The sequence below is a fragment of the Coregonus lavaretus genome (assembly GCF_964263955.1).
Source record: "Coregonus lavaretus genome assembly, chromosome: 3".
NCBI lineage: Eukaryota > Metazoa > Chordata > Actinopteri > Salmoniformes > Salmonidae > Coregonus > Coregonus lavaretus.
Genome location: NC_139990.1, coordinates 66,363,206 through 66,389,987, shown reverse-complemented (window position 1 = coordinate 66,389,987; position 26,782 = coordinate 66,363,206). Strand labels below are relative to the sequence as shown.

The window sequence follows — 26,782 nt, the reverse complement described above, 5'->3', positions numbered from 1 at the left end:
TTCTCAGAGTCCCGGGCAGAGTTTAGCAAGCAGGAGCAGGTATGAGCAAATAGTTTATGATTCGGACATGTCTTTCCTTACAAGCTATCCCACAGCTTCATCACAGTATGACAGACCACATTCTCTGCCACCAGATAAAGGGGCGTGACTACTTTAGGGGTGGGGCAGAGGAGAGGTATAAAACACAGACAACTGTGTTCTCTCATGTTTAAACCTGACACAGCAAGACAGCAGCCATTCTTGAACTTAACTGACTGAGGTAGAGGTAAGGATAATTTTATTTAAAGATGATATAAACTCTATTTGATTAACTTCCCATTTATAACAAGCATTAAGTTAATCAACTTTGCTTTTGTAAAGTAGAACAAAGGCAATTGTGATTTTGTGTGTTGTATCAATATCCAATTAAATGAATGTAGCTACTAGAGAGGATTGCAAAGGTTATTGCCTATCATGAGGCATTAAGAAAACATGTATATCCGGTTCCATGCTTCTAGAGGTGTCAGCGTAATTTGCCCAATGTGGCCATTAGTGTAACGGCAATGTCAGGAGAGCTGAACATTGCTTAAAAAAAATCATTTTCATATTCTTACAGTACCTTCAGAAAGTATTCACGCCGCTTGACTTTTTCTACATTTTCTTGTGTTACAGCCCGAATTTAACATAGATTAAATTGAGATTTTGTCACAATACCTCATAATGTCAAAGTGGATTTATGTTTTTTGACATTTTTACAATTTAATTAAAAATGAAAAGCTGAAATGTCTTGAGTCAATAAGTATTCAACCCCTTTGTTATGGCAAGCCTAAATTAAGTTCAGGAGTATTTGCTTAACAATTTGCTTAACAAGTCACATAATAAGTTGCATGGACTCACTGTGTGTGCAATAATAGTGTTAAACATGATTTTTTAATGACTACCTCATCTTTGTACCCCACACATACAATTAGCTGTACTTTCCCTCAGTGAAGCAGTGAATTTCAAACATATTCAACCACAAAGACCATGAAAGTTTTCCAATGCCTCGCAAAGAAGGGCACCTATTGGTATATGGGTAAAAAATGTTTAAAGCAGACAGTGAATATCCCTTTGAGCATGGTGAAGTTATTAATTACACTTTGGATGGTGTATCAATATTCCCAGTCACTACAAAGATACAGACATCCTTCCTAAATCAGTTGCCGAAGAGGAAGGAAACTGTTCAGGGATTTCACCATGAGGCCAATGGTGACATTAAAACAATTAAAACGTTTAATGTCTATGATAGGAGAAAACTGAGGATGGATCAACAACATTGTAGTTACTCCACAATACTAACCTAATTGACAGAGTTAAAAGGAGGATGCCTGTACAGAATAAAACATATTCCAAAACATGCATCCTGTTTGCAACAAGACATTAAAGTCATACTGCGAAAGATGTGGCAAAGCAATTCACTTTTTGTTTGGGGCAAATCCAATACAACACAGTATTGTACCACTCTCCATGTTTTCAAGCATAGTGGTGGCTGCATCATGTTATGGGTATGCTTGTAACCGTTGAGGACTGGGGAGTTTTTCAGGATAAAAAAGAAACGGAATGGAGCTAAGCACAGGCAAAATCCTAGAGGAAAACCTGGTTCAATCTATTTTCCACCAGACACACTCACCTTTCAGCAGGACAATAACCTAAAACACAAGGCCAAATCTACACTGGAGTTGCTGACCAAGAAGACAGTGAAGGTTCCTGAGTGGCGGAGTTACAGTTTTGACTTAAATCTACTTGCAAATCTATGGCAAGACCTGAAAAATGGTTGTCTAGCAATGATCAACAACCGATTTGACAGAGCTTGAAGAATTTTGAAAAGAATAATGGGCAAATGTTGCACAATCCAGGTGTCGAAAGCGCTTAGAGACTTACCCAGAAAGACTCACAGCTGTAATCGCTGCCAAATGTGCTTCTACAAAGTATTGACTAAGGGTTGTGAATACTTATGTAAATGAGATATATATTTCTGTACTTTATTTAATGCATTTGCAAAATTAAAAAAGAAAACGTTTTCACTTTGTCATTATGGGCTATTATGCGTAGATGGGTGAGAATTGTGTACAATTGTATTCATTTTGAATTCAGGCTGCAACACAACAAAATGTGGAATAAGTCAAGGGGTATGTATACTTTCTGAAGGCACATGCTCATAGTTTAGCAATTCCCTCCTTGCTTGAAAAGCATGAGCTATGAATTCATTATTGTAATGTGTTGTCACTCCCAACATCGATCTTTTCAAATAATTGTAGTGTTGGGAACAGAAGTAGGGGCCATATTATATTTGATGGCAGGCCACAAATGGTCACTGAAAGGTATTTACCTATCTTGATGTCTGTCCCTCAGACAGCTTTGCTCCTATACATCATCTATGTCTTGCTGTGTCTATTGCTATGTCTCTGTGTGTAATCTACACTGAATGTACAAAACATTAGGAACACCTTCCTACTATTTAGTTGCACCCCCTTTTGCCCTCAGAACAGAATCAATTCGTCTGAGCATGGCCTCTACAATGTGTCAAATGCATTCCACAGGGATGCTGGCCCATGTTGACTCCAATACCTTGCACAGTTGTGTCAAGTTGGCTGGATGTCCTTTGGATGGTGGACAATTCTTGATACACACAGGAAACTGTTGAGTGTGAAAAACCCAGCAGCGTTGTAGTTCTTGACACACTGTCAAGAAAAATCCTTCTTTAACCTGTTTCCTCCCCTTCATCTACACTAATTGAAGTGGATTTAACAGGTGACCTCAAGGGATGACCAATGTCATGGAAAGAGCAGTTTTGTACATTCAGTGTATATTATTACTATGCCAATTAATGACAAATGGATGACACACAACACAGGATGTGACATTTTGTTCCTGTGTAGAGTATGAAATAACCTGTTTGACATCATTTTACCCCGCTGGCATAAATAGGGTACTGCCCTATCAGGAATCTGGGAGTGCCTCAATTATAAACTCAGCATAAAAAGAAAATGTCCCTTTTTCAGGGCCCTGTCTTTCAAAGATAATTCGTAAAAATCCAAATAACTTCACAGATCTTCATTGTAAAGGGTTTAAACACTGTTTCCCATGCTTGTTCAATGAACCATAAACAATTAATGAACATGCACCTGTGGAACGGTCGTTAAGACACTAACAGCTTACAGACAGTAGGCAATTAAGGTCACAGTTATGAAAACTTAGGACACTAAAGAGGCCTTTCTACTGACTCTGAAAAACACCAAAAGAAAGATGCCCAAGGTCCCTGCTTATCTGCGTGAATGTGCCTTAGGCATGCTGCAAGGAGGCATGAGGACTGAAGATGTGGCCAGGGCAAGAAATTGCAATGTCTGTACTTTGAGACGCCTAAGACAGCGCTACAGGGAGACAGGAGGGACAGCTGATCGTCCTCGCAGTGGCACTCCACGTGTAACAACACCTGCACAGGATCGGTACATCCGAACATCACACCTGCGGGACAGGTACAGGATGGCAACAACAATTGTCCGAGTTACACCAGGAACGCACAATCCCTCCATCAGTGCTCAGACTGTCTGCAATAGGCTGAGAGAGGCTGGACTGAGGGCTTATAGGCCTGTTGTAAGGCAGGTCCTCACCAGACATCACCGGCAACAACGTCGCCTATTGGCACAAACCCACCGTTGCTGGACCAGACAGGACTGGCAAAAAGTGCTCTTCACTGATGAGTCGCGGTTTTGTCTCACCAGGGGAGATGGTCGGATTGGCATTTATCGTCGAAGGAATGAGCGTTACACCGAGGCCTGTACTCTGGAGTGGGATCGTCATGGTCTGGGGTGGTGTGTCACAGCATCATCGGACTGAGCTTGTTGTCATTGCAAGCAATCTCAACACTGTGTGTTACAGGGAAGACATCATCCTCCCTCATGTGGTACCTTTCCTGCAGGCTCATTCTGACATGACCCTCCAGCATGACAATTCCACCAGCCATACTGCTCGTTCTGTGCGTGTTCTGCCATGGCCAGCGAAGAGCCCGGATCCCAATCCCATTGCGCACATCTGGGACCTGTTGGATCGGAGGGTGAGGGCTAGGGCCATTCCCCCCAGAAATGTCTGGGAACTTGCAGGTGCCTTGGTGGAAGAGTGGGGTAACATCTCACAGCAAGAACTGGCAAATCTGGTACAGTCCATGAGGAGGAGATGCACTGCAGTACTTAATGCAGCTGGTGGCCACACCAGATACTGACTGTAACTTTTGATTTTGACCCCCCCTTTGTTCAGGGACACATTATTCCATTTATTTTAGTCACATGTCTGTGGAACTTGTTCAGTTTATGTCTCAGTTGTTTAATCTTGTTATGTTCATACAAATATTTACACATGTTAAGTTTGCTGAAAAAAAACGCAGTTGACAGTGAGAGGAAGTTTCTTTTTTTGCTGAGTTTAGTTGGTTGGTTTTGAATGGATTAGAATACCAGTTTAGAATTAACAGAATTTCCACCTTACTATACAGTGAGGGGAAAAAGTATTTGATCCCCTGCTGATTTTGTATGTTTGCCCACTGACAAAGACATGATCAGTCTATAATTTTAATGGTAGGTTTATTTGAACAGTGAGAGACAGAATAACAACAACAAAATCCAGAAAAACGCATGTCAAAAATGTTATAAATTGATTTGCATTTTAATGAGGGAAATAAGTATTTGACCCCTCTGCAAAACATTACTTAGTACTTGGTGGCAAAACACTTGTTGGCAATCACAGAGGTCAGATGTTTCTTGTAGTTGGCCACCAGGTTTGCACACATCTCAGGAGGGATTTGTCCCACTCCTCTTTGCAGATCTTCTCCAAGTCATTAAGGTTTCGAGCCTGACGTTTTGCAACTCGAACCTTCAGCTCCCTCCACAGATTTTTTATGGGATTAAGGTCTGGAGACTGGCTAGGCCACTCCAGGACCTTAATGTGCTTCTTCTTGAGCCACTCCTTTGTTGCCTTGGCCGTGTGTTTTGGGTCATTGTCATGCTGGAATACCCATCCACGACCCATTTTTAATGCCCTGGCTGAGGGAAGGAGGTTCTCACCCAAGATTTGACGGTACATGGCGCCATCCATCGTCCCTTTGATGCGGTGAAGTTGTCCTGTCCCCTTAGCAGAAAAACACCCCCAAAGCATAATGTTTCCACCTCCATGTTTGACGGTGAGGATGGTGTTCTTGGGGTCATAGGCAGCATTCCTCCTCCTCCAAACACGGCGAGTTGAGTTGATGCCAAAGAGCTCGGTTTTGGTCTCATCTGACCACAACACTTTCACCCAGTTCTCCTCTGAATCATTCAGATGTTCATTGGCCAACTTCAGACGGCCCTGTATATGTGCTTTCTTGAGCAGGGGGACCTTGCGGGTGCTGCAGGATTTCGGTCCTTCACGGCCTTGAGATCATTGACAAGATCCTCCCGTGTAGTTCTGGGCTGATTCCTCACCATTCTCATGATCATTGCAACTCCACGAGGTGAGATCTTGCATGGAGCCCCAGGCCGAGGGAGATTGACAGTTATTTTGTGTTTCTTCCATTTGCGAATAATCGCACCAACTGTTGTCACCTTCTCACCAAGCTGCTTGGCGATGGTCTTGTAGCCCACTCCAACCTTGTGTAGGTCTACAATCTTGTCCCTGACATCCTTTGAGAGCTCTTGGGTCTTGGCCATGGTGGAGAGTTTGGAATCTGATTGATTGACTGCTTCTGTGGACAGGTGTCTTTTATACAGGTAACAAACTGAGATTAGGTGCACTCCCTTTAAGAGTGTGCTCCTAATCTCGTTACCTGTATAAAAGACACCTGTGGACAGGTGTCTTTTATACTGATAACAAGTTCAAACAGGTGCCATTAATACAGGTAACGAGTGGAGGACAGAGGAGCCTCTTAAAGAAGAAGTTACAGGTCTGTGAGAGCCAGAAATCTTGCTTGTTTGTAGGTGACCAAATACTTATTTTCCACCATAATTTGCAAATAAATTCATAAAAAATCCTACAATGTGATTTTCTGGAATTTTTTTCTCATTTTGTCTATCATAGTTGACGTGTACCTATGATGAAAATTACAGGCCTCTCTCATCTTTTTAAGTGGTAGAACTTGCACAATTGGTGGCTGACTAAATACTTTTTTCCCCACTGTAATTGATCAGCTGTTGTCAAAGCCGAAATGAGTATGACATCCGGGCATTTAAAGTACACTTGATTTTCAAAATGTTGCATACTATTAAACTTTCTTTTTTCACATACCCAAACAACCTACTATTTAGGACGCAAATATGGGTAGGCTTTTCGGACATGGCCGCTGTCTGTAGAATTTCTCTGTTCTACAGTTGAAACACTTTTTGCATTAGTTTCTAAGTCAACAGACACACCCTTCTCACCCACCTCATTATCATCTTCTTTGGAATTTCTCTTTGTCTTTGTAACATTGAGAGAATTGACTCTGTAGGGTGTACTTACCGGTACTTACCTTAACAATAGTACTATAACAAATGCTATGCAGAGGTGAATGCTTTAGTCGTTTTTGGTCACAATTTTTCACATTTCTTTCGGATCTTGACCCCACTACCCACTCCCCACCAAACCCCCTAGATGGAGTATTCCACCAAAACTCTTGCTGCTGGCTGCTTTGGGAAGATATACAGGGAGAAGTACAATGACACCTGGGCTGCAATCAAGAAGGTGCCACAACACTTAATCAATCGGAGAGACCTGGAGAGAGAGTGTCAAGTATACAAGTGAGTATGACAGACAATTTGCTATCATGTTATGTTGCTAAATGGTGATATCAGCCCAGAGGGAAAGTATTTTGCTCAGTGGTCTTTTTTTAATCTCTGAAGAAATATGGGAGATCTCCATTTTCTATCATTTAGTGATCACCTATATCTGAACTGTTTCTCCTAAGAGAATGAATTCTTGAAACTTTCATGAGACAAATGAGCTTGGATTGAGACTTACATTTGAGAAGTATGAGAAATAGATGAGATCTTATCATTGTCTCCTCATGAGCTCATTAATGTCTCATTTATTGCGCCAGAAAAGCCTTTTTGAGCATCAAGGAGTTGAAGTCGGAAGTTTACATACACCTTAGCCAAATACATTTAAGCTCAGTTTTTCACAATTCCTGACATTTAATCCTAGTAAAAATTCCCTGTCTTAGGTCAGTTAGGATCACCACTTTATTTTAATAATGTGAAATGTCAGAATAATAGTAGAGAGAATGATATATTTAAGCTTTTATTTCTTTCATCACATTCCCACTGGGTCAGAAGTTTACATACACTCAATTAGTATTTGGTAGCATTGCCTTTAAATTGTTTAACTTGGGTCAAACGTTTCGGGTAGCCTTCCACAAGCTTCCCACAATAAGTTGGGTGAATTTTGGCCCATTCCTCTTGACAGAGCTGGTGTAACTGAGTCAGGTTTGCAGGCCTCCTTGCTCGCACACGCCTTTTCAGTTCTGCCCACAGATTTTCTATAGGTTTGAGGTCAGGGCTTTGTGATGGCCACTCCAATACCTTGACTTTGTTGTCCTTAAGCCATTTTGCCACAACTTTGGAAGTATGCTTGGGGTCATTGTCCATTTGGAAGACCTATTTGCGACCAAGCTTTAACTTCCTGACTGATGTCTTGAGATGTTGCTTCAATATATATCCCCATAATTGTCCTTCCTCATGATGCCATCTATTTTGTGAAGTGCACCAGTCCCTCCTGCAGCAAAGCACCCCCACAGCATGATGCTGCCACCCCTGTGCTTCACGGTTGGGATTGTGTTCTTCGGCTTGCAAGGGACCCTCTTTTCCTCAAAACATAACAATGGTCATTATGGCCAAACAGTTCTATTTTTGTTTAATCAGACCAGAGGACATTTTTCCAAAATGTGCAGTTGCAAACCGTAGTCTGCCTATTTTATGGCGGTTTTGGAGCAGTGGCTTCTTCCTTGCTGAGCGGCCTTTCAGGTTATGTCGATATAGGACTCGTTTTACTGTGGATATAGATACTTTTGTACCTGTTTCCTCCAGCATCTTCACAAGGTCCTTTGCTGCTGTTCTGGGATTGATTTGCACTTTTCGCACCAAAGTACGTTCATCTCTAGGAGACAGAACGCGTCTCCTTCCTGAGTGGTATGATGGCTGCGTGGTCCCATGGTGTTTATACTTGCATACTATTGTTTGTACAGATGAACGTGGTACCTTCAGGCGTTTGGAAATTGCTCCCAAGGATTAACCAGACTTGTGGAGGTCTACACATTTATTTCTGAGGTCTTGGCTGATTTCTTTAGCGTTTCCCATGATGTCAAGCAAAGAGGCACTGAGTTTGAAGGTAGGCCTTGAAATACATCCACAGGTACACCTCCAATTGACTCAAATAATGTCAATTATCCTATCAGAAGCTTCTAAAGCCATGACATCATTTTCTGGAATTTTCCAAGCTGTTTAAAGGCACAGTCAACTTAGTGTATGTAAACTTCTGACCCACTGGAATTGTGATACAGTGAATTATAAGTGAAATAATCTGTCTGTAAACAATTGTTGGAAAAATTACTTGTGTCATGCACAAAGTAGATGTCCTAACGGACTTGTCAAAACTATAGTTTGTTAACAAGAAATGTGTGGAGTGGTTGAAAAACAAGTTTTAATGACTTCAACCTAAGTGTATGTAAACTTCCGACTTCAACTGTATATACATTATAAAAATGTGCATGCATGAAACACATTCACATTCAAGTATCACGACAACAGATTATTTAAACGTTAACAACTTTTAATGTTTAATGTTTTTTTTATACATACAACTTTGTCAAACATACTAAAAAAGTGACTGGGAAGAGGTTAGATTGCTTTTAATACAAAATAGTATCACTTGTAAAATAACAAAATAGTCAAAATATGGCCTTCTCTAAAATTGTTGTGAAATTGAAAGTGCTTTCATTAACCCCATTGAAAAAAACAGCATCAGCTGGCGCCCACCCAACATTTTTTGGTAGAGGTGCTGACTAAAGGCGAGTAAACTGTTTGCTATTAAAACTACATAAAGAGAGTCGAACACTCTATATACAGCCTCCCAGTAATTTATTGGGTAAACCACCAACGTTTCACCACCCCATTTAGACAGAGCCAAAGTGGAAAACTCCCTGCAAAATGCCTGGGGGAGCTGTCTAAAAAGCTGTCAGTCAGCACATACCAGCTCATAACTGGTACAAACTGTGACCTAGTGAAACTCTGTATGAACACTGAAATCAGTTATTGCAAACACCCTTGTCTGAAATTGAAAGTGCCGTCACTAACACATGAACACTCGAACAGATGATTGCAAACATCTTACACATGTCAAAATGGACCTGGAGTTCACCTGAAATGCCGCTTAACCCATGTGAAATTACATACTTTATTAGGGTTTAGGGCTGGGAATTGCCAGGGATATTATCGTGATACTTTGGTGACGATACAATATGTTTTGCGATTCTCACTATTCAATATGTATTGCGATGCCATACTGAGATTTGTTTGGAATTCGATGTTCCAAACATATTGCTCACCCACCATACACTACCTGTGATGAGGTGGTGTTGAAGGAGTCAGGCGCAGGAGGGTAAATCACAGAATAACAGGCTTTAATCCGTAAAAATACAGGTTTACGCAGAAATGCGTCAAACACACTCCAGGGCACAAAACAGGCTCACTGGAAAATACAAGGCACACGGGAAAACTCCCGTCGATACAAAATACACGAGCTCCACCGAGCTTCACTAACCTCCACAAACAAACAATCACCCACAAGGACAAGGGGCCAGAGGGAACACTTATACATGGACTAATTAGGGGATTAGAACCAGGTGTGTGTGATTGACAAGACAATTGTGATGATGATTGGAGCGGCACTGGTTAGTACTCCAGTGACGACGAACGCCGAAGCCTGCGTGAACAAGGAGGGGAGGCAGCCTCGGCCGAAGTCGTGACAGTACCCCCCCCCCCCCCCCCCCGACGCGCAGCTCTAGCAGCGCGCCGACCTGGCCTCGGGGACAGCCAGGAGGACGCGGAGCAGGGCGAGCCGGATGGCGACGGTGGAAATCCCGCAACTGGGAGGGATCGAGGATATCCCTCACCGGGACCCAGCACCGTTCCTCCGGACCGTACCCCTCCCACTCCACCAGGTACTGAAGGCCCCCCACCCGACGCCTCGAATCCAGGATGGCACGGACAGAGTACACCGGGGCCCCCTCGATGTCCAGAGGAGGTGGAGGAACCTCCCGCACCTCAGACTCCTGGAGCAGACCAACCACCACCGGACACATGAAACTAGGGGTTAATACGGTAATCAGGGGGGAGTAACAACCTATACGTAACCTCGTTAATTCTCCTCAGGACTTTGAACGGCCCCACAAACCGCGGGCTCAGCTTCCGGCAGGGCAGGCGGAGAGGTAGATTCCGGGTCGAGAGCCAGACCCGATCCTCCGGTACGAAGACCGGGGCCTCACTGCGGTGACGGTCAGCGTTGGCCTTCTGACGACGCACGGCATGCTGGAGGTGAATGTGGGCAGCGTCCCACGTCTCCTCCGCACGCCGAAACCGGTCATCCACCGCAGGAGCCTCAGTCTGGCTCTGGTGCCATGGTGCCAGAACCGGTTGGTAACCTAAAACACATTGGAATGGTGTTAGGTTAGTAGAGGAATGGGGGAGAGAGTTCTGGGCATATTCTGCCCATGGCAAGAACACCGACCACTCCCCCGGCCGGTCCAGGCAGTAGGACCGCAGGAACCTACCCACATCCTGATTTACTCGTTCCACCTGCCCATTTGACTCAGGGTAGAACCCAGAGATCAGGCTGACCGAGACCCCCAGACGTTCCATTAACTTCTTCCAAACCTTGGACGTGAACTGGGGTCCTCGTTCGGACACGATATCCTCTGGCACCCCGTAGTGCCGGAAGACGTGAGTAAACAGGGCCTCCGCAGTCTGCAGGGCCGTGGGGAGACCGGGCAGAGGAAGGTGGCGGCAGGACTTGGAGAAGCGGTCCACAACGACCAGGATGGTGGTGTTACCTTGAGAGAGGGGAAGATCAGTCAGAAAATCAATACTAAGATGAGACCATGGTCGTCGTGGAACTGGTAATGGTTGTAGCTTACAGGAGGAGGAGACGTACACCCTCACGTCCTTAGCCAAGGTAGGCCACCAGTACTTTCCGCTCAAGCAGCGCACTGTACGGCCGATACCTGGGTGACCAGAGGAGGGTGACGTGTGTGCCCAGAAGATCAGACGATCACGGATAAGAGCAGGCATGTACCGCAGCTGCGGTGGAGATGGATCTGTGCGTAATGCCTGCTCTATATCCGTGTCCATCACCCATACTACCGGCGCCACAATGCCTTGAATTCTAAATAAATCACAGACAGTGTCACCAGCAAAGCACCCCCACACCATAACATCGCCTCCTCCATGCTTTACGGTGGGAAAAACACATGCGGAGATCATCCGTTCACCCACACCGTGTCTCACAAAGACAGAGTGTGCAAAGCTGTCATCAAGGCAAAGGGTGGCTATTTGAAGAATCTCAAATATAAAATATATTTTGATTTGTTTAAAACTTGTTGGTTACTACATGATTCCATATGTATTATTTCATAGTTTTGATGTCTTCACTATTATTCTACAATGTAGAAAATAGTAAAAATTAAGAAAAACCCTTGAATGAGTAGGTGTTCTAAAACTTTTGACCGGTAGTGTATGTCTGCTGCAGAGAAACGAGAGAGCCATGGAATTAAGTGCTGAAAACAAATTGGCTCCCTTTTTAAAAAGAAGATGGAGAACAAGCTATAATACTCGAGTTTTGGTGCAGGTACAGCCAACTAGCGCAAAAATAATATGCGACATTGTCAAAACTATATGATATAGCGTCAAAAATAATATTCCGATATGTAACTCTATATATTTTTTGCCCCATAACTATTAGGGTTGTCCCGATGCCAAAATATTACCCACAAAACAATGACATGTCAAAGTATCATGATACCACTGCAAAACTTTTTTGTCACTGATATTCACATCTTGTATCAATATAACACTGAATTTTACCTTTCGCTATTCACAAACTGTATACAGTGGGGGAAAAAAGTATTTAGTCAGCCACCAATTGTGCAAGTTCTCCCACTTAAAAAGATGAGAGAGGACTGTAATTTTGTTCATAGGTACACGTCAACTATGACAGACAAAATGAGGGAAAAAAATCCAGAAAATCACATTGTAGGATTTTTAATGAATTTATTTGCAAATTATGGTGGAAAATAAGTATTTGGTCACCTGCAAACAAGCAAGATTTCTGGCTCTCACAGACCTGTAACTTCTTCTTTAAGAGGCTACTCTGTCCACTCGTTACCTGTATTAATGGCACCTGTTTGAACTTGTTATCAGTATAAAAGACACCTGTCCACAACCTCAAACAGTCACACTCCAAACTCCACTATGGCCAAGACCAAAGAGCTGTCAAAGGACACCAGAAACAAAATTGTAGACCTGCACCAGGCTGGGAAGACTGAATCTGCAATAGGTAAGCAGCTTGTTTTGAAGAAATCAACTGTGGGGGCAATTATTAGGAAATGGAAGACATACAAGACCACTGATAATCTCCCTCGATCTGGGGCTCCACGCAAGATCTCACCCCGTGGGGTCAAAATGATCACAAGAATGGTGAGCAAAAATCCCAGAACCACACGGGGGGACCTAGTGAATGACCTGCAGAGAGCTGGGACCAAAGTAACAAAGCCTACCATCAGTAACACACTACGCCGCCAGGGACTCAAATCCTGCAGTGCCAGACGTGTCCCCCTGTTTGTTAGAGTGCATTTGGATGATCCAGAAGAGGATGGGGAGAATGTCATATGGTCAGATGAAACCAAAATAGAACTTTTTGGTAAAAACTCAACTTGTCGTGTTTGGAGGACAAAGAATGCTGAGTTGCATCCAAAGAACATCATACCTACTGTGAAGCATGGGGGTGGAAACATCATGCTTTGGGACTGTTTTTCTGCAAAGGGACCAGGATGACTGATCCATGTAAAGGAAAGAATGAATGGGGCCATGTATCGTGAGATTTTGAGTGAAAACCTCCTTCCATCAGCAAGGGCATTGAAGATGAAACGTGGCTGGGTCTTTCAGCATGACAATGATCCCAAACACACCGCCCGGGCAACGAAGGAGTGGCTTCGTAAGAAGCATTTCAAGGTCCTGGAGTGGCCTAGCCAGTCTCCAGATCTCAACCCCATAGAAAATCTTTGGAGGGAGTTGAAAGTCCGTGTTGCCCAGCGACAGCCCCAAAACATCACTGCTCTAGAGGAGATCTGCATGGAGGAATGGGCCAAAATACCAGCAACAGTGTGTGAAAACCTTGTGAAGACTTACAGAAAACGTTTGACCTGTGTCATTGCCAACAAAGGGTATATAACAAAGTATTGAGAAACTTTTGTTATTGACCAAATACTTATTTTCCACCATAATTTGCAAATAAATTCATAAAAAATCCTACAATGTGATTTTCTGGATTTTTTTTTCTCATTTTGTCTGTCATAGTTGACGTGTACCTATGATGAAAATTACAGGCCTCTCTCATCTTTTTAAGTGGGAGAACTTGCACAATTGGTGGCTGACTAAATACTTTTTTCCCCCACTGGATGCTTGTGGTAGCGGCTGTGATTGAATGAGTGGTGGTTACGGTGTCTGCTGTGGTCTCTGGAGCCCAGGCTGTCTCGTCTGTAGACCCTCTCCCCTCTCTCTCGCTCTGTGTGGTGCGAGTGGTGGGAATACTTAGAGGAAGAGTTGGCCTCCTGGTAAGGTGACCTTCTAGAGACAATCCCACCTGAGTCCCTGTCCCTCTCTCTGTCCCTGCCGGCCTGAAGTGCAAGGGGCGGGGGAGGCATTGCAGGGTTCTGTGAAATGTGCTGTCCAGCCCCTCCAGCGTTAGGATAGGTGGGGTAGAGCGGGGGCTTGTTAGGACGGAATGGGGCAGTAGGGGGGTACGTGGGGCGACCCCTGTAATAGGGGTCTTGAGAAGGTGCATGAGGGTCCTCCAGATAATGGGGAGCTTTGTATGCCCAGACTGAGGAGGAGACAGCAGAGGAGGACGAGGTCAACATGTCCTGGGCAGGGTAGCCACAGCCAGTCAACGGCCCAGCGCTGTGTCCAGAATGTCTGACAGAAACACAATGACAGAAAGAGGGTTTAGATTAAACAAAAGTAGCCACATTTAATATTGTGATCATAATGAATCTAAAAAATATATACTTTTTTATAATAACTAAACATGTAGATAATTGCTCAACTTTAACTGAGCTGTATTGCTAGTCTCTGTAGCCTCACACAATTTTCAAATGCTCAATTCTTAACAGCGTCTGTATGTAATAGAACATAAGTTTGGCATTGAGGAACTACGTCACTGCCTATATCACTAACTTACCTGCTTGAATAAAATACAAAAAAAGTAGCTAGCAAAGTTATTTTTAACCAATGCATTTCGCAAGTGGCTAGTTTGCATCAACTATCTTTAGTAAAACCACTGCAAAGGTTTTGCCTGCAAACTTTGGTTTGCCTCGTGATTTGTTGCCATGATTTGTTGGGAGAGTTGTCTGTCTGAAGAGGACCCATCCAAAATAATTTTATTTCCCTTATCAAAGTTGCCAAAATAGTCTGTCGTTCAAATCAGACCCTAGTCACTTGCCCAGGGTTGGGTTTTCAAGACTACTGTTATGCATGTTATAACCTCATGTTCTTTTTTATTTGTATTATTATTATTTCCAAATGTCACCCCAACAGGGTGTTTCAATTCAAATAACTTTTATTTCCTGAGAGGGAACAGAGTAGCCCGAGTCCTGTGAGAACGGAGTCCAGGAGCGAGGGGTATAGTGCGTTCCTCCTCCCAGGGAGGAAGCAGAGCAGCCTGGGGTTTAGGGTTCCCCCATGGAGGAGGGGGGCATGTCTAGACGCTGCTTTCTGAAGCTCGTGTCCACAGAGCAGGAGCTGGTGCTCCCGGGGGTGAGTGCCAGCATCCCTGCAGCCAAGCCAGCTCTCAGAGGACAGCTTCCGCCTGATATCTGAAGACTGCACAGAAACAATGAGAAGAGAGGATTAGATAGATACATTACACAAAAGCAGGCAATGAGTCTCAAGCATGATACATTACACAAAAGCAGGCAATGAGTCTCAAGCATGAGGAACCATAAAGGTAAATCATAAATATTACATGAAAATGACAGTTGGATGGTTGTGATGAGCCCTTGGTGAGGGTACCGTGTCGGATTGTGTGGAAGCTGGGCTTTGAAATCACTCGGTCAGGGCCTCCTGTGGGCACAGTCTGGTCCATGTAGGAACCATTCATCAGGTCATAATACTTCTGCCTCTGCTGGCCAGTAGATACACAAACACTCACATATACACACACACACACACACACACAAACAAACATGTCTATAAGAAAGGTTGTCATATTTATCGAAAATTATTTCCAGTACAAAGATATTGAGTACAATAATGTTTTATGTCTCTATAAAACAACTCTATGCTTCAATATGAATCGTGTAAAAAGGCCGACCTTGCTCCTCCTCTCTAGTTTCTAGCTACCCAACTTTCCCGCAGTCCCCTTAGTCTTGTTAGTTTGGCTGCTGATGCATTGTACACGTTTATCATAAGAAATTGCCTAAACACATATTGGCACTGGCAGTTAAAATTATCAACACTAAATAGACACTCGTTAACTAGCTAGCTATACATTTCATAATTTGAGAGGTACTAGACGTAACATAGTAAACGTAAATCCGGGCCACTCAAATTAGTATGATATGTTACGTTTGGTATGGTTACATAAGACAGAAGGTTACTTCAGGCTAAAACAAAATTAGAGTGGTTGGTCGGGGTGGATGGGTAGGAGTATAACGCGAACCTCTAACAACCCAATCTCATTACGGAAGACTTTAGCATTTTAGCTAATAGCCAACTTTGCAACTACTTAATATTTAGATAGTTTGCAACTACTTAGCATATTAGATAACCCTTCCCCTAACTTTAACCCTTTAACCTTAACCCCTAGCCTAGCTAACTCTGGTCACCTAGCTAATATTAGCGTCAGCCACCTAGCTAATGTTATCCATATCATTTAAATTCTTAACATATCATACGTTTTTCAAATTTGTAACATATTGTACGAATGGCAAATTGCTAACGTTAGCTTTATTTAGCTAGCTGGCTAACGTTAGTATAACAATATTTTCAACCCTCTAGTTATGATTTAGATAACTAACTAGCTAGCTACATTAACAAACTGTAACGTTAGCTAGGCAGATTCTTCGGCTCACCTTGACTAGCTAACTAGCTATATCTAAAAAAAACTATGTTAGCATGTGTAGCTAGCTAAAGTTATCCAAAATACAGCTAAAGTTTGCTAGCTAGCTAGCTAATAAATAGTTAAATTTACAGCAAACATTTGATGTTCAGACACGTAAATTGTTCCCTTACCTCAGTTCTTTCTAAGTTATTTTGTAGTCTACTTTGTTGAAAGTCTTGTTGAAATCACAGCTAATATTGCGTAGAGGCTTGACATTTGAAAAGACCGCAGTGAGTGAATCTCTGGCTAGCTAGCTAACTGGCACTGAAATAAAAAAATTCCCGCCCGAACGTGACGTGGTCATGTGCCAGTTGCAGCAGTTGGTCGTAAAAATTGTTGGTAACAAAAAAATGCAGAAGGAGCATCCAAATCATTGCCGTCATAATACAGTCATATCGAGTTATATTTGAGATCTTGCTGTAATCTCATTGTATCATGCATGGAGACCTGTACAGGAGAGTTCAATTATTTAAGACAATTTAGAGCGATCTCTTATTTTGATTCAAGTAAAACATATATGAGCTACACGACATAACCAAAATAATGTGGACACCTGCTCGTTGAACATCTCATTCCAAAATCATGGGCATTAATATGGAGTTGGTCCCCCCTTTGCTGCTATAACAGCCCAACTCTTCTGGGAAGGCTTTCCACTAGATGTTGGAACATGATTTGCTTCCATTCAGCCACAAGAGCATTAGTGAGGTTGGGCACTGATTAGGCCTGGCTCGCAGTCGGCGTTCCAATTCATCCCAAAGGTGTTCGATGGAGTTGAGGTCAGGGTTCTGTGCAGGCCAGTCAAGTTCTATATCGTGGAGCTCCGCCCCATAGGGGAGCTCTGCTCCTAATGGTTTACCCTCTGCCCTAAGGCAGCAGCAGCCTGAGACAAAATTATGCACACACCTACAGCCAATAGGAGTACAGGTGTCCCTATAAGAGGGGGTGCCTCCCCTCAATCAGCCTCCCTTTTTCTTCAGCGACTGGATGACTAGACTGAAGAGCCAAGAAGAGACGAAGCATGAAGACTCAGGACGAAAACGCCGTTGATATTCCAGTCATCAACGTCGTCTAAATGAGCACACCGGGAGATTTTCCACCCCCAAAAGCTATTTTCAGAGCTCAGTGCAGATGCACTTCCATGGCGGCCGGTGACCACCACGACTTATGTTTCGTGTGTTTGGGATCCCAGCATGCCAAGGAAGGCGTCTGCAGTCCCCCGAATTGCGCCTCCTGCGCCCTCCTTTCTTTAAAGGAGAGGAAGCAGCGTTGGGCGTTTTTCAGGGAGGACATCCCCCTTGAGGATGTGTTGTCGATACTAGCCTCTGCTTCAGAGGCGTCGTCCGACGGCGCAGACTCGGGGGAAGATGGGGATTTTGAGGAAGGGTCTGGCATTCCAATGGAACAGTCGGACCCCGTCCCTCATACTTTCAAGCCCCCCTTTCCTTTGGAGAGCGAGAGGGCTTGTAGTCCCTATAGCGAAGGGGATACGAGCTCTGAGAGATCAGAAGCTCTCTCTTTCGCTGCAGCCTCTCTGAGAGCGGATTTTCCGGGTCTCATTGAGAGAGCTGCTCAACGGCTGGCAATAGAGCTGCCCCCTCTTCCCTCCGCACCGGAGGTTGATATGATGGAGGGCGGTCCTTATTCCAGGCCAAGGAAGGCGGCAGAGCCAGTGGCTCCTGCCATGCCTTCTTTGGCTAGGTACGTTGGAGGCTCGTGGGAGGCACCTTTAGCGGCGCGTTCGCCTGTAAAAGCGTATCTCCCATTCACGAGAGTGGAAGGAAGGCTTCAGGGTCAGGGAATCCCCAGGTTAGAGAGCGCCATGGCGGCGTATCTCGTACCGGGTTCGAGCCCTTGGCCCTCTTCCAAGAAGGCCACGTTGCCATCCCAGAAGGACCGACTCACAGCGTCGCTGTTAGAGAAGTCTTTTGGGTTGGGAGCCCAAGCTGTAGCAGCAGCTAACAACATTGCCCTCTTGGCGGCCTCTCTGTCCTGTTTAACCACGGGTAAGACAGAGATGGCACCGGAGGAGGTGGAGGAGGCGTCCAGAATTTCTGGCGCCATACTCCACCTTACACAGGCGTCCGCAGTCTGCGCGGGGAGATCCATGGCCACTTCGGTGGTCGGGGAACGACACCTCTGGTTGTCTTTGACTTCCATGAAAGAGGCAGACAGGACGTCTCTCTTGAACGCCCCCCTCTCTGACGACGGCCTCTTTGGGGTCGCAGTGAAAGAGGCGACGGAGCGTTTTTCGAAGTTGGAGGAGGAGAAGAAGCAGTTGGCCAAGCACCTGCCGTTGGCAGGACGACTCGGCCCCCCTCCTCCCCAAAGGCCATCTACCTCCGCCCCTCTAAGTAGACCGGGATCTACGACGAGGCGTCGTAATCGGCGTCATCCGGCGGCCACGAGCAGCAAGGGAGCGGGCTCGGCCCTCCCAGCAGCTACGGTAGCCCCACTACAGCCGGCGAGGGAGGTGACGAGGACGCCGACCTGGCCCTCCAAGGGAGGCAAGAGGAGGCGTACGTGACGGGACGCGGGGGAGAGGATGGAGGACGCATCGATGGTGTCGAACGCGCCCACTGTTCCCCCCCACCCTTCGGTTGAAGGGACGGGTGCTGATGTAAATGCTTTTGTTGATGTGTTTAATAAAGAGTTGGCTCCACCTGACTTTGTCAAAAAAGAGCCTATTTTCCATAATACGTCCGAGAGCGTTCAAATCTCACCCTCTCTTCCTTACCACTCTAAGAGCCGTTCAGCCCACCGAGGGTGCGTTGCTGAACAGGCACTAAGAGTAGGTATCCAGAAGACCTCAATCAGGTCGTCACATCACACTTCATGTATAAGAAGTGCTTTACATAGAAGGCAGCAGTCCCGGTCAGATTCTGACATGAGGACGCAGCCGCTATTTGGGGATGGCGCACTAGTACAGACTAAGGTCTCCACTAGTACGAGCCAGACCCATGCTCCGTTCACGGAGGGCCCGATTACCGCGGTCACCAAGGTGCCCAGAGTATCGGCGCCCCCAGGCATTGTAACACAGCAGCTATCTGGGGACGGCGCATTATCGCAGACAAAGTGGCCGCTCTGATGACAGAGATTACGGAACTTTTGGCGAAGGAGGCGGTGACAGTAGTTCCCCGGGAGCAAAGGAACAAAGGGCTATATTCGCCTTATTTCCTAGTGCCCAAAAAGACGGGGGGAGTGAGGCCGATTTTGGATTTACGCATTCTCAACGAGAGCATAACCAAATGGCCCTTCCGAATGCTAACGACAAAACGTCTGCTGGAATGTGTCCAGAGAGGGGACTTTTGTACGAGCATAGACCTAAAGGACGCGTACTTTCATGTGCCGGTTCAGCCGCGTCACAGGAAGTTTCTGCGGTTCGCCTTTCAAGGGGTGGCGTACGAATACACAAGGATGCCATTTGGGTACGCCCTGGCACCTCGCACATTTTCCAAGTGTGTGGAGGCGGCATTGGAACCGTTGCGTCGTCAGGGAATACGGCTACTAGCCTACCTGGACGACCTACTGGTTCTCGCCCCGTCAGCAGAGCTGGCGATCACTCACACAACACAGACAGTGATGCATCTCACAAGTCTGGGGTTCGCTGTGAATTGGAAAAAGAGCGCGCCCTGGCCCACTCATCAGATTGTCTACCTGGGGATACAGCTAGACACTGTGAGGATGAGGGCTCGAATCTCGGACCCCCGAAGGGTAGCCTTGTTGCTAGCCCTAAGGAAGTGTCGTCCGAATCACACGGTGACGGCGCTGTCGATCATGTCACTTTTGGGTCTCATGTCGTCAGCCCACTCTGTGGTTCCGCTGGGACTCCTGCACATGCGCAGGACGCAGCGATGGTTCGCCCAACTAAGACTAGACCCATTGCGTCAACGTCATCGGTTGGTGGTGGTTCCCCTCTCGCTCAGTGCAGACCTAAACTATTGGAGAAACTCGCGCGTTCTCACGCACGGAGTCCCGATAGGAAAGGTGTCCTCTCACATCCCAGTATTCACGGATGCGTCCCTGACGGGATGGGGAGGGACATGTCAGACACAAGCGATAGGAGGTGTGTGGCCTCAATCAGGTCGTCACATCAACCTCCTGGAGTTGGAAACGGTTCGACTGGTTCTGACCCACTTCGCGTCTACCCTTCGGGGTCGCGATGTGCTGGTCTGGTCAGACAACCGGACCACAGTAGCCCACATAAATCGCCAGGGTGGAGTCAGGTCGCCTGCTCTCCATCGGTCGGCAGAGGAATTGTGGCTGTGGGCTCACGAGCACCTTCGCTCATTGATAGCAGCACACATTCCGGGCTACTTGAACGTAGGAGCAGACCTCATGTCAAGAGGGGGTCCTCGAGACGACGAGTGGTGTCTGCATCCAGACATTGTTCTCCAGATTTGGGAACAATTCGGGAGAGCCGAGGTGGACCTATTCGCGTCACGCGTGAACTGGCAATGTCCTCTGTGGTTCTCTCTGAGGGAACAGGACGAACCGCCACTGGGAAGGGACGCCTTTGCGCACCAACCGTGGCCGAGAGTTCTCCTGTATGCATTCCCTCCGCTGTCCTGCATTCTCCCACTGCTAGCCAGGGTGAGGTCAGGGGGGCTGTCAGTGATACTGATAGCGCCCGATCGCCCGGGGGCTCTGTGGTTTGCGGAGATGAGTCAGATGTTGATTGCGCCACCTTGGCCAATTCCACATCGACGGGACGCGTTGTCTCAGGCGGCTGGCACGATAGGGAAATTGCCCATAATCGGCCAACCACTGAAGGCCTGGCTGCTGAGAGGGACAGGCTAGAGCGCCGTGGGTTATCTGATGCAGTGATCAGGACCATACAGGGTTCACGTGCCAGTTCCACTTCTAAGATGTATGCCAGTAGATGGAACGTGTTTTCACGATGGTGTGTCACACAAGGTATGGACCCCATGAGCTGTCAGGTGGAGAGTATTCTCTCTTTTCTGCAGCTCATGTTTGATAAGCAAAAATCGCCTGCCACGATTAGAGTGTTTGCAGCAGCGATTTCAGCTTGTCATGAGGGTTTTGGCAGAGACAATGTCTTTAGTCACCCTCTAGTGAAACGCTTCCTATTAGGAACGCGACGACTTAGGCCAACACCTAGAGTCACGCTTCCTCAGTGGGATTTGGCTTTGGTACTCGAAGCGCTATGTAAGTCGCCGTTCGAGCCATTGAATCAAATACCCCTCAAGATGCTGTCTATCAAGACAGCACTGTTGCTCGCTTTGACTACAGCTAAGCGGGTCAGTGATTTGTGTGCTCTTTCGACGAGACCTGACTGCCTGGCCATCAATGGTGACCTGAGCAGAGCAGTGTTACGTCCTAACCCGGCATTTGTGCCGAAGGTTATTAAGAGTTCATATAGGTCACAGACCGTGGAGCTGTGGGCTTTTTCTCCTCCTCCTCATAGAGAGAGGAGTGAGGAGAAGCTCCATCGCCTGTGCCCGGTACGCGCTTTGGCGTGTTACGTCGAGCGCACAGCAGCGATTAGGTCATCGCCTCAGTTGTTTGTGTGTCACGGTGCGGCTGCACTAGGTAGACCACTTTCAAAACAGAGGCTGTCTCACTGGCTTTGTGAAGGCATTGAGAGCTTATGAGGTAGCAGGGCGGCAATTGCCTCAGGGTATCAGAGCTCACTCCACTCGTGGAGTAGCGGCTTCTACTGCCCTTTTTAGAGGAACAGGAGTAGAGGATATCTGTAGAGCAGCATCCTGGTCGACGCCGTCTCCATTTATCCGTTTCTATCTCTTAGATATGTCTTCTAATTCTCTGGCTCGATCTGTACTCAGCGTGGCTGAAGGGAGATCTTGAGCAAGAAAGAGAGGAGAAGCAGGACTGTGGACTCAGGTTTCCATCAGGTCCGCTTTGGTTAGGAAGACGTGTTTTTGACAGATGTGTTTTCAAACTCTTTGGCTCGGTCTGTACTCAGCATAGCTGAAGGGAAATCTGGAGCTAGGAAGAGAGGGAAAAGCAGGACTATGGACTGGGTTTCCATCAGGTCCGCTTTGGATAAGAAAATATATTTTGTGACATGAATCCTGACTGACAGGATCAGTACAGTAGAGGCATGCGTTGATTTACAGAATATGAGGTCATCTATCTGCTTGTTCAGTTAGTATGACTCATGTTTTTGTTCCTGCCCACTAATCTCTGGGATTCCATTGAGTGAGTGAGGCGGTCTACCGCGTTCATAATGTAGAGTGACACTTGATGTCATTCCATTAGTGGTCGGTAGTGTTTTCACAGGATATTGAGGCACATCTATCTGCTAGTACAGATTAGTATGGCTTATATTCTGGTGATCTGCCCACTAGTCATTGGCATTGCCATTGGACTAGGTGGGGCGGGTTTTTTAACCGATGACGCGGTATATTGTGACGCCCGTAGGGGTTTTTAGTTGCAGTACTGCGGGACTCGGTTGCAGCCATTGCTAGGCTTGACTTTCTCGTTTCGATGGGAAGTGTTAGGCTCGGCAGGGAGTACATTTTGGAGCGCTACGCTCCGCCTTAAACCATTAGGAGCAGAGCTCCCCTATGGGGCGGAGCTCCACGATATAGAACGATTAGTTACCGGAGTGTAACTCCAGTTCTATGAGTGGAGCGGAGCCCCATAGGACTTAAGGCCCTGCCGACCCTCTCTAGTCTCGCTGAAGAAAAATATCTCGGGAGGCTGATTGAGGGGAGGCACCCCCTCTTATAGGGACACCTGTACTCCTATTGGCTGTAGGTGTGTGCATAATTTTGTCTCAGGCTGCTGCTGCCTTAGGGCAGAGGGTAAACCATTAGGAGCAGAGCTCCCCTATGGGGCTCCGCTCCACTCATAGAACTGGAGTTACACTCCGGTAACTAATCGTTCTTCCACACCGATCTCGACAAACCATTTCTGTATGGACCTCTTTTTGTGCACGGGGGCATTGTCATGCTGAAACAGGAAAAGGCCTTCCCCAAACTGTTACCACAAAGTTGGAAGAACAGAATCGTTTAGAATGTCATTGTATGCTGTAGCGTTAAGATTTCCCTTCACTGGAACTAAGGGGCCTAGCCCGAACCATGAAAAACAGCCCCAGACCATTATTCCTCTTCAACCAAATTTTACAGTTGGCGCTATGCATTGAGGCAGGTAGTGTTCTATTGGCATCCGCCAAACCCAGATTCGTCCATCGGACTGCCAGATGGTGAAGCGTGATTCATCACTCCAGAGAACACGTTTCCAATGCTCCAGAGTCCAATGGCGGCGAGTCCAACCACTCCAGCCAATGCTTGGCAATGCGCATGGTGATCTTAGGCTTTTGTGCGGCTGCTCGACCATGGAAACCCATTTCATTAAGCTCCTGACTAACAGTTCCTGTGCTGACGTTGCTTCCATTGCTTCCAGAGGCAGTTTGGAACTCGGTAGTGAGTGTTGCAACCGAGGACAGACGATCTATTACTTATGCATAGTCACTTTAACTCTACCCACATGTACATATTACCTCGATTACCTCGACTAACCGGTGCCCCCACACATTGACTCTGTACCGGTACCTCCCTACTGTTATTTTATTTTTGCTGCTCTTTAATTATTTGCTATTTTTATTTTTTTTCTTAAACTGCATTGTTGGTTATGGGCATGTAAGTAAGCATTTCACTGTAATGTCTACACCTGTTGTATTCGGCGCATGTGGCAAATACAATTTGATTTGAGCCGTTGTTATTTCCACTTCACAATAAAAGCACTTACAGTTGACCAGGGCAGCTCTAGCAGGGCAGAAATCTGACCAACTGACTTGTTGGAAAGGTGGCATCCTATGACGGTGCCACGTTGAAAGTCACTGAGCTCGTCAGTAAGACCATTCTACTGCCAATGTACTTTTGTATATATAGTGTATGTGGTTGTTTCTCTTAAGTAGAAATGTAGAAATATAAGAAAATGTTCTTAGTCTCATTTTGGTGTTTAAAGAGAGCTCATTTGTGTCTAGGAGAAACAAAGGGGAAAAATATGGTCTCTTCTTCGATTTTGCTTTGATATATGAGATATGGTGTTGATGAAGGTGCTGGTGAAGAAGGTCACTACAGAAGTGCTTAGTTGTGCTGTCTGTAGACTCCAATGCCCTCATAACCCTTTATCTCCATTTTATTTCACTCTCTCTGTGACCTGGGACTCCAGTAAGGCAATTCATCCTAACATAGTGAAGCTTCTGGGTAATCCAACACTCAAGGACTCTAAGTGGATCATCCCCATGGAGTTCATCTTTGGAGAGGAACTGGAGACAACCATCTTCAAATCACAAAAATCTAAAATACAGGTAGGTCTAAGGATCCCACTGCTGCCACCAAACACGCATGTGACAGTGTTGACGAAAGTTCACATAGAAAAATATATCTAAACATATCTGATAAATAAGTATCTAAGCCTACAGGATTTTCAGGGGACCGTCCAAACATTATTACAAAAAAGTGCAAGTTAACTCATCAGTTGATAATGAAAGCCTTTGATCTTCCATAGTTAACTCCATCTATAAAGGCCACCATCATCACAGGCATGTGTGAAGGACTACTTCACCTACACAGCAAAGATATCGTCCATCAGGACCTCAAGCCTGAGAACATCATGGTGAGACAGGCATTAAAATAGTTTTGTTGTTTTAATGTTCTTCATTAATGAGAATAAATGCTTAGATTAGATATAAAACAATATTTTTCCACCCCTCTCAAATGATCTCTTCCAGGTAGAGCATGACACTCACCGAGCTGTGATCATTGATATGGGACTGGCCAAATTCTTCCGCAACGGCCTAAATTCTGCCGTGGATATGGGCAACGAGGCCTACTCTCCACCTGAGGTCCTGCAGAGGAGGGGCCACCGAGACCAGCGTTCAGACGTGTGGGCTATGGGTAAAATCATCGCTGAACTCTGTGCCAGAGTCAGGCTGCACACCCCCAGTGTCTGTCCGGCTAAGATCCATGAGATCCTCAGTCTCCAGGGACAGCAGTACTGTAATGCTGTCTGTAGGATGGTGCAGAGCGACCCCACAGTGCGAGCCACCATGGCCGGGATCATGCCAGAGATACGAAGGGCAGGGGGAGGTGGCAACACCGGGGAGCAACAAAGAGGACATCTTCCGACACCCTTTCCTCACACTGAGGTAAAAGACACATCGCCACATCCTCAAGCTCCTGTACAGCGTTCACCCCCTCTATCGAGAGCTAAGTGCACAGCCTCACCAAGGCCTGATGTCAAGACGCTAGTGCGAGCTCCTGTGCGAGCGCCTTCTCCATCAAGATGGGAGCGTGCAGCCTTGCCAAAGACTGAGGTCAAGACTGAGGTCAAGACAACACTGCAACCACAACCCGTACAGCGTTCACCTTCCCCGTCAAGATGGGAGCATGCAGCCTTGCCAAAGACTGAGGTCAAGACTGAGGTCAAGACAACACTGCAACCACAACCCGTACAGCGTTCACCTTCCCCGTCAAGATGGGAGCGGGCAGCCTCTCCAAAGCCTGAAGTCAAGAACTCACCATCTCCCCATCCAAAGGTAAACCAGGGTAATGCACTGGTTCCATCAGGCATGGCTCAACCCAGTCAAGAAGTCATGAAACAGCTTCTCTACAAAGAGGCGTCGAAGGGTCTCCCATGCCCACTCCCCACAAAGGGCAAGGTGCGAATCCGCCGCTATGAGCAAAGAAATGGTGAAGTGGAGACTTGGGAGCAAAAGGAGGTGGAGACTGAAGGAGGGAGGATAGTCAAGTTTGAGGATGTGATGTTTAACAACAAGTCGTAAGAAGGTTATTGAGAGGTTGTGAAATAGTTGGGAGTTGATTTGACTCTGCTTCTCCAGAGGGTGGGTCACTCCCCTTCCATCCTTCATTGTTAAAGTGTATGTTTATGGAGAGGGGGAAGAGTATATTTGGGTGGGGGGATAAACCAATGGAAGAATTCTAATGTCCAGTGAAACTATACTGGACGTACTGTGCCTAAAAACAAAGTGCCACAATATCTAAGTGAGACAAAAGAAAATGCAATAAACTATCAACAACAAAGGTTTTCTTGCACTGGTAAGAAGGAAACCTTGGCGTGAGTTAAGGTTGAGTAAGGATTCAGGGATGATCTCTAAAGTACTATCACTTCCTCTAATGCATCATGTTACAGTATGGCTACAATGTTGCACATCTGGTTAGGTGACAGTGTACAGAGGCACCTGGAGTCAAGTAACTATCTGTGAATGTTTTTGAAACCTTTTTGTTTTGGGAATCTCATCACAGTTGCAAATAAGTTGTCTCTTTAGCTCTATATCATACATTTGACTGTGTACATAGTACAAAAGCATTTGTTTTGTATCATCGAAGACAAGAAGTTGTTACATTTTTCTTACTCTTAAGAATAAACGTAATTTTTCATAAAT

At 45.9% G+C, this 26,782-nt stretch overlaps 1 protein-coding gene across 3 annotated transcripts; it reads left to right on the top strand.

Moving 5' to 3' along the window:
- Window positions 1-204: 204 nt before the first annotated feature.
- On the top strand, window positions 205-26,782 carry LOC311110766 (uncharacterized protein). 3 transcript variants are annotated; one of them, XM_084153330.1, is made up of 5 exons: window positions 205-259; window positions 6,613-6,758; window positions 24,547-24,685; window positions 24,886-24,993; window positions 25,109-26,782. In XM_084153330.1, the coding sequence occupies exons 2-5, from the start codon at window positions 6,613-6,615 to the stop codon at window positions 26,159-26,161; spliced, it is 1,446 nt and encodes a 481-aa protein (XP_084009456.1). In that variant the 5' UTR covers window positions 205-259; the 3' UTR covers window positions 26,162-26,782. The 3 variants fall into 3 exon arrangements, with proteins under 3 accessions (XP_084009456.1, XP_084009455.1, XP_084009457.1); XM_084153329.1 differs by having other exon boundaries at window positions 205-265; XM_084153331.1 differs by lacking the exon at window positions 6,613-6,758 and having other exon boundaries at window positions 207-265.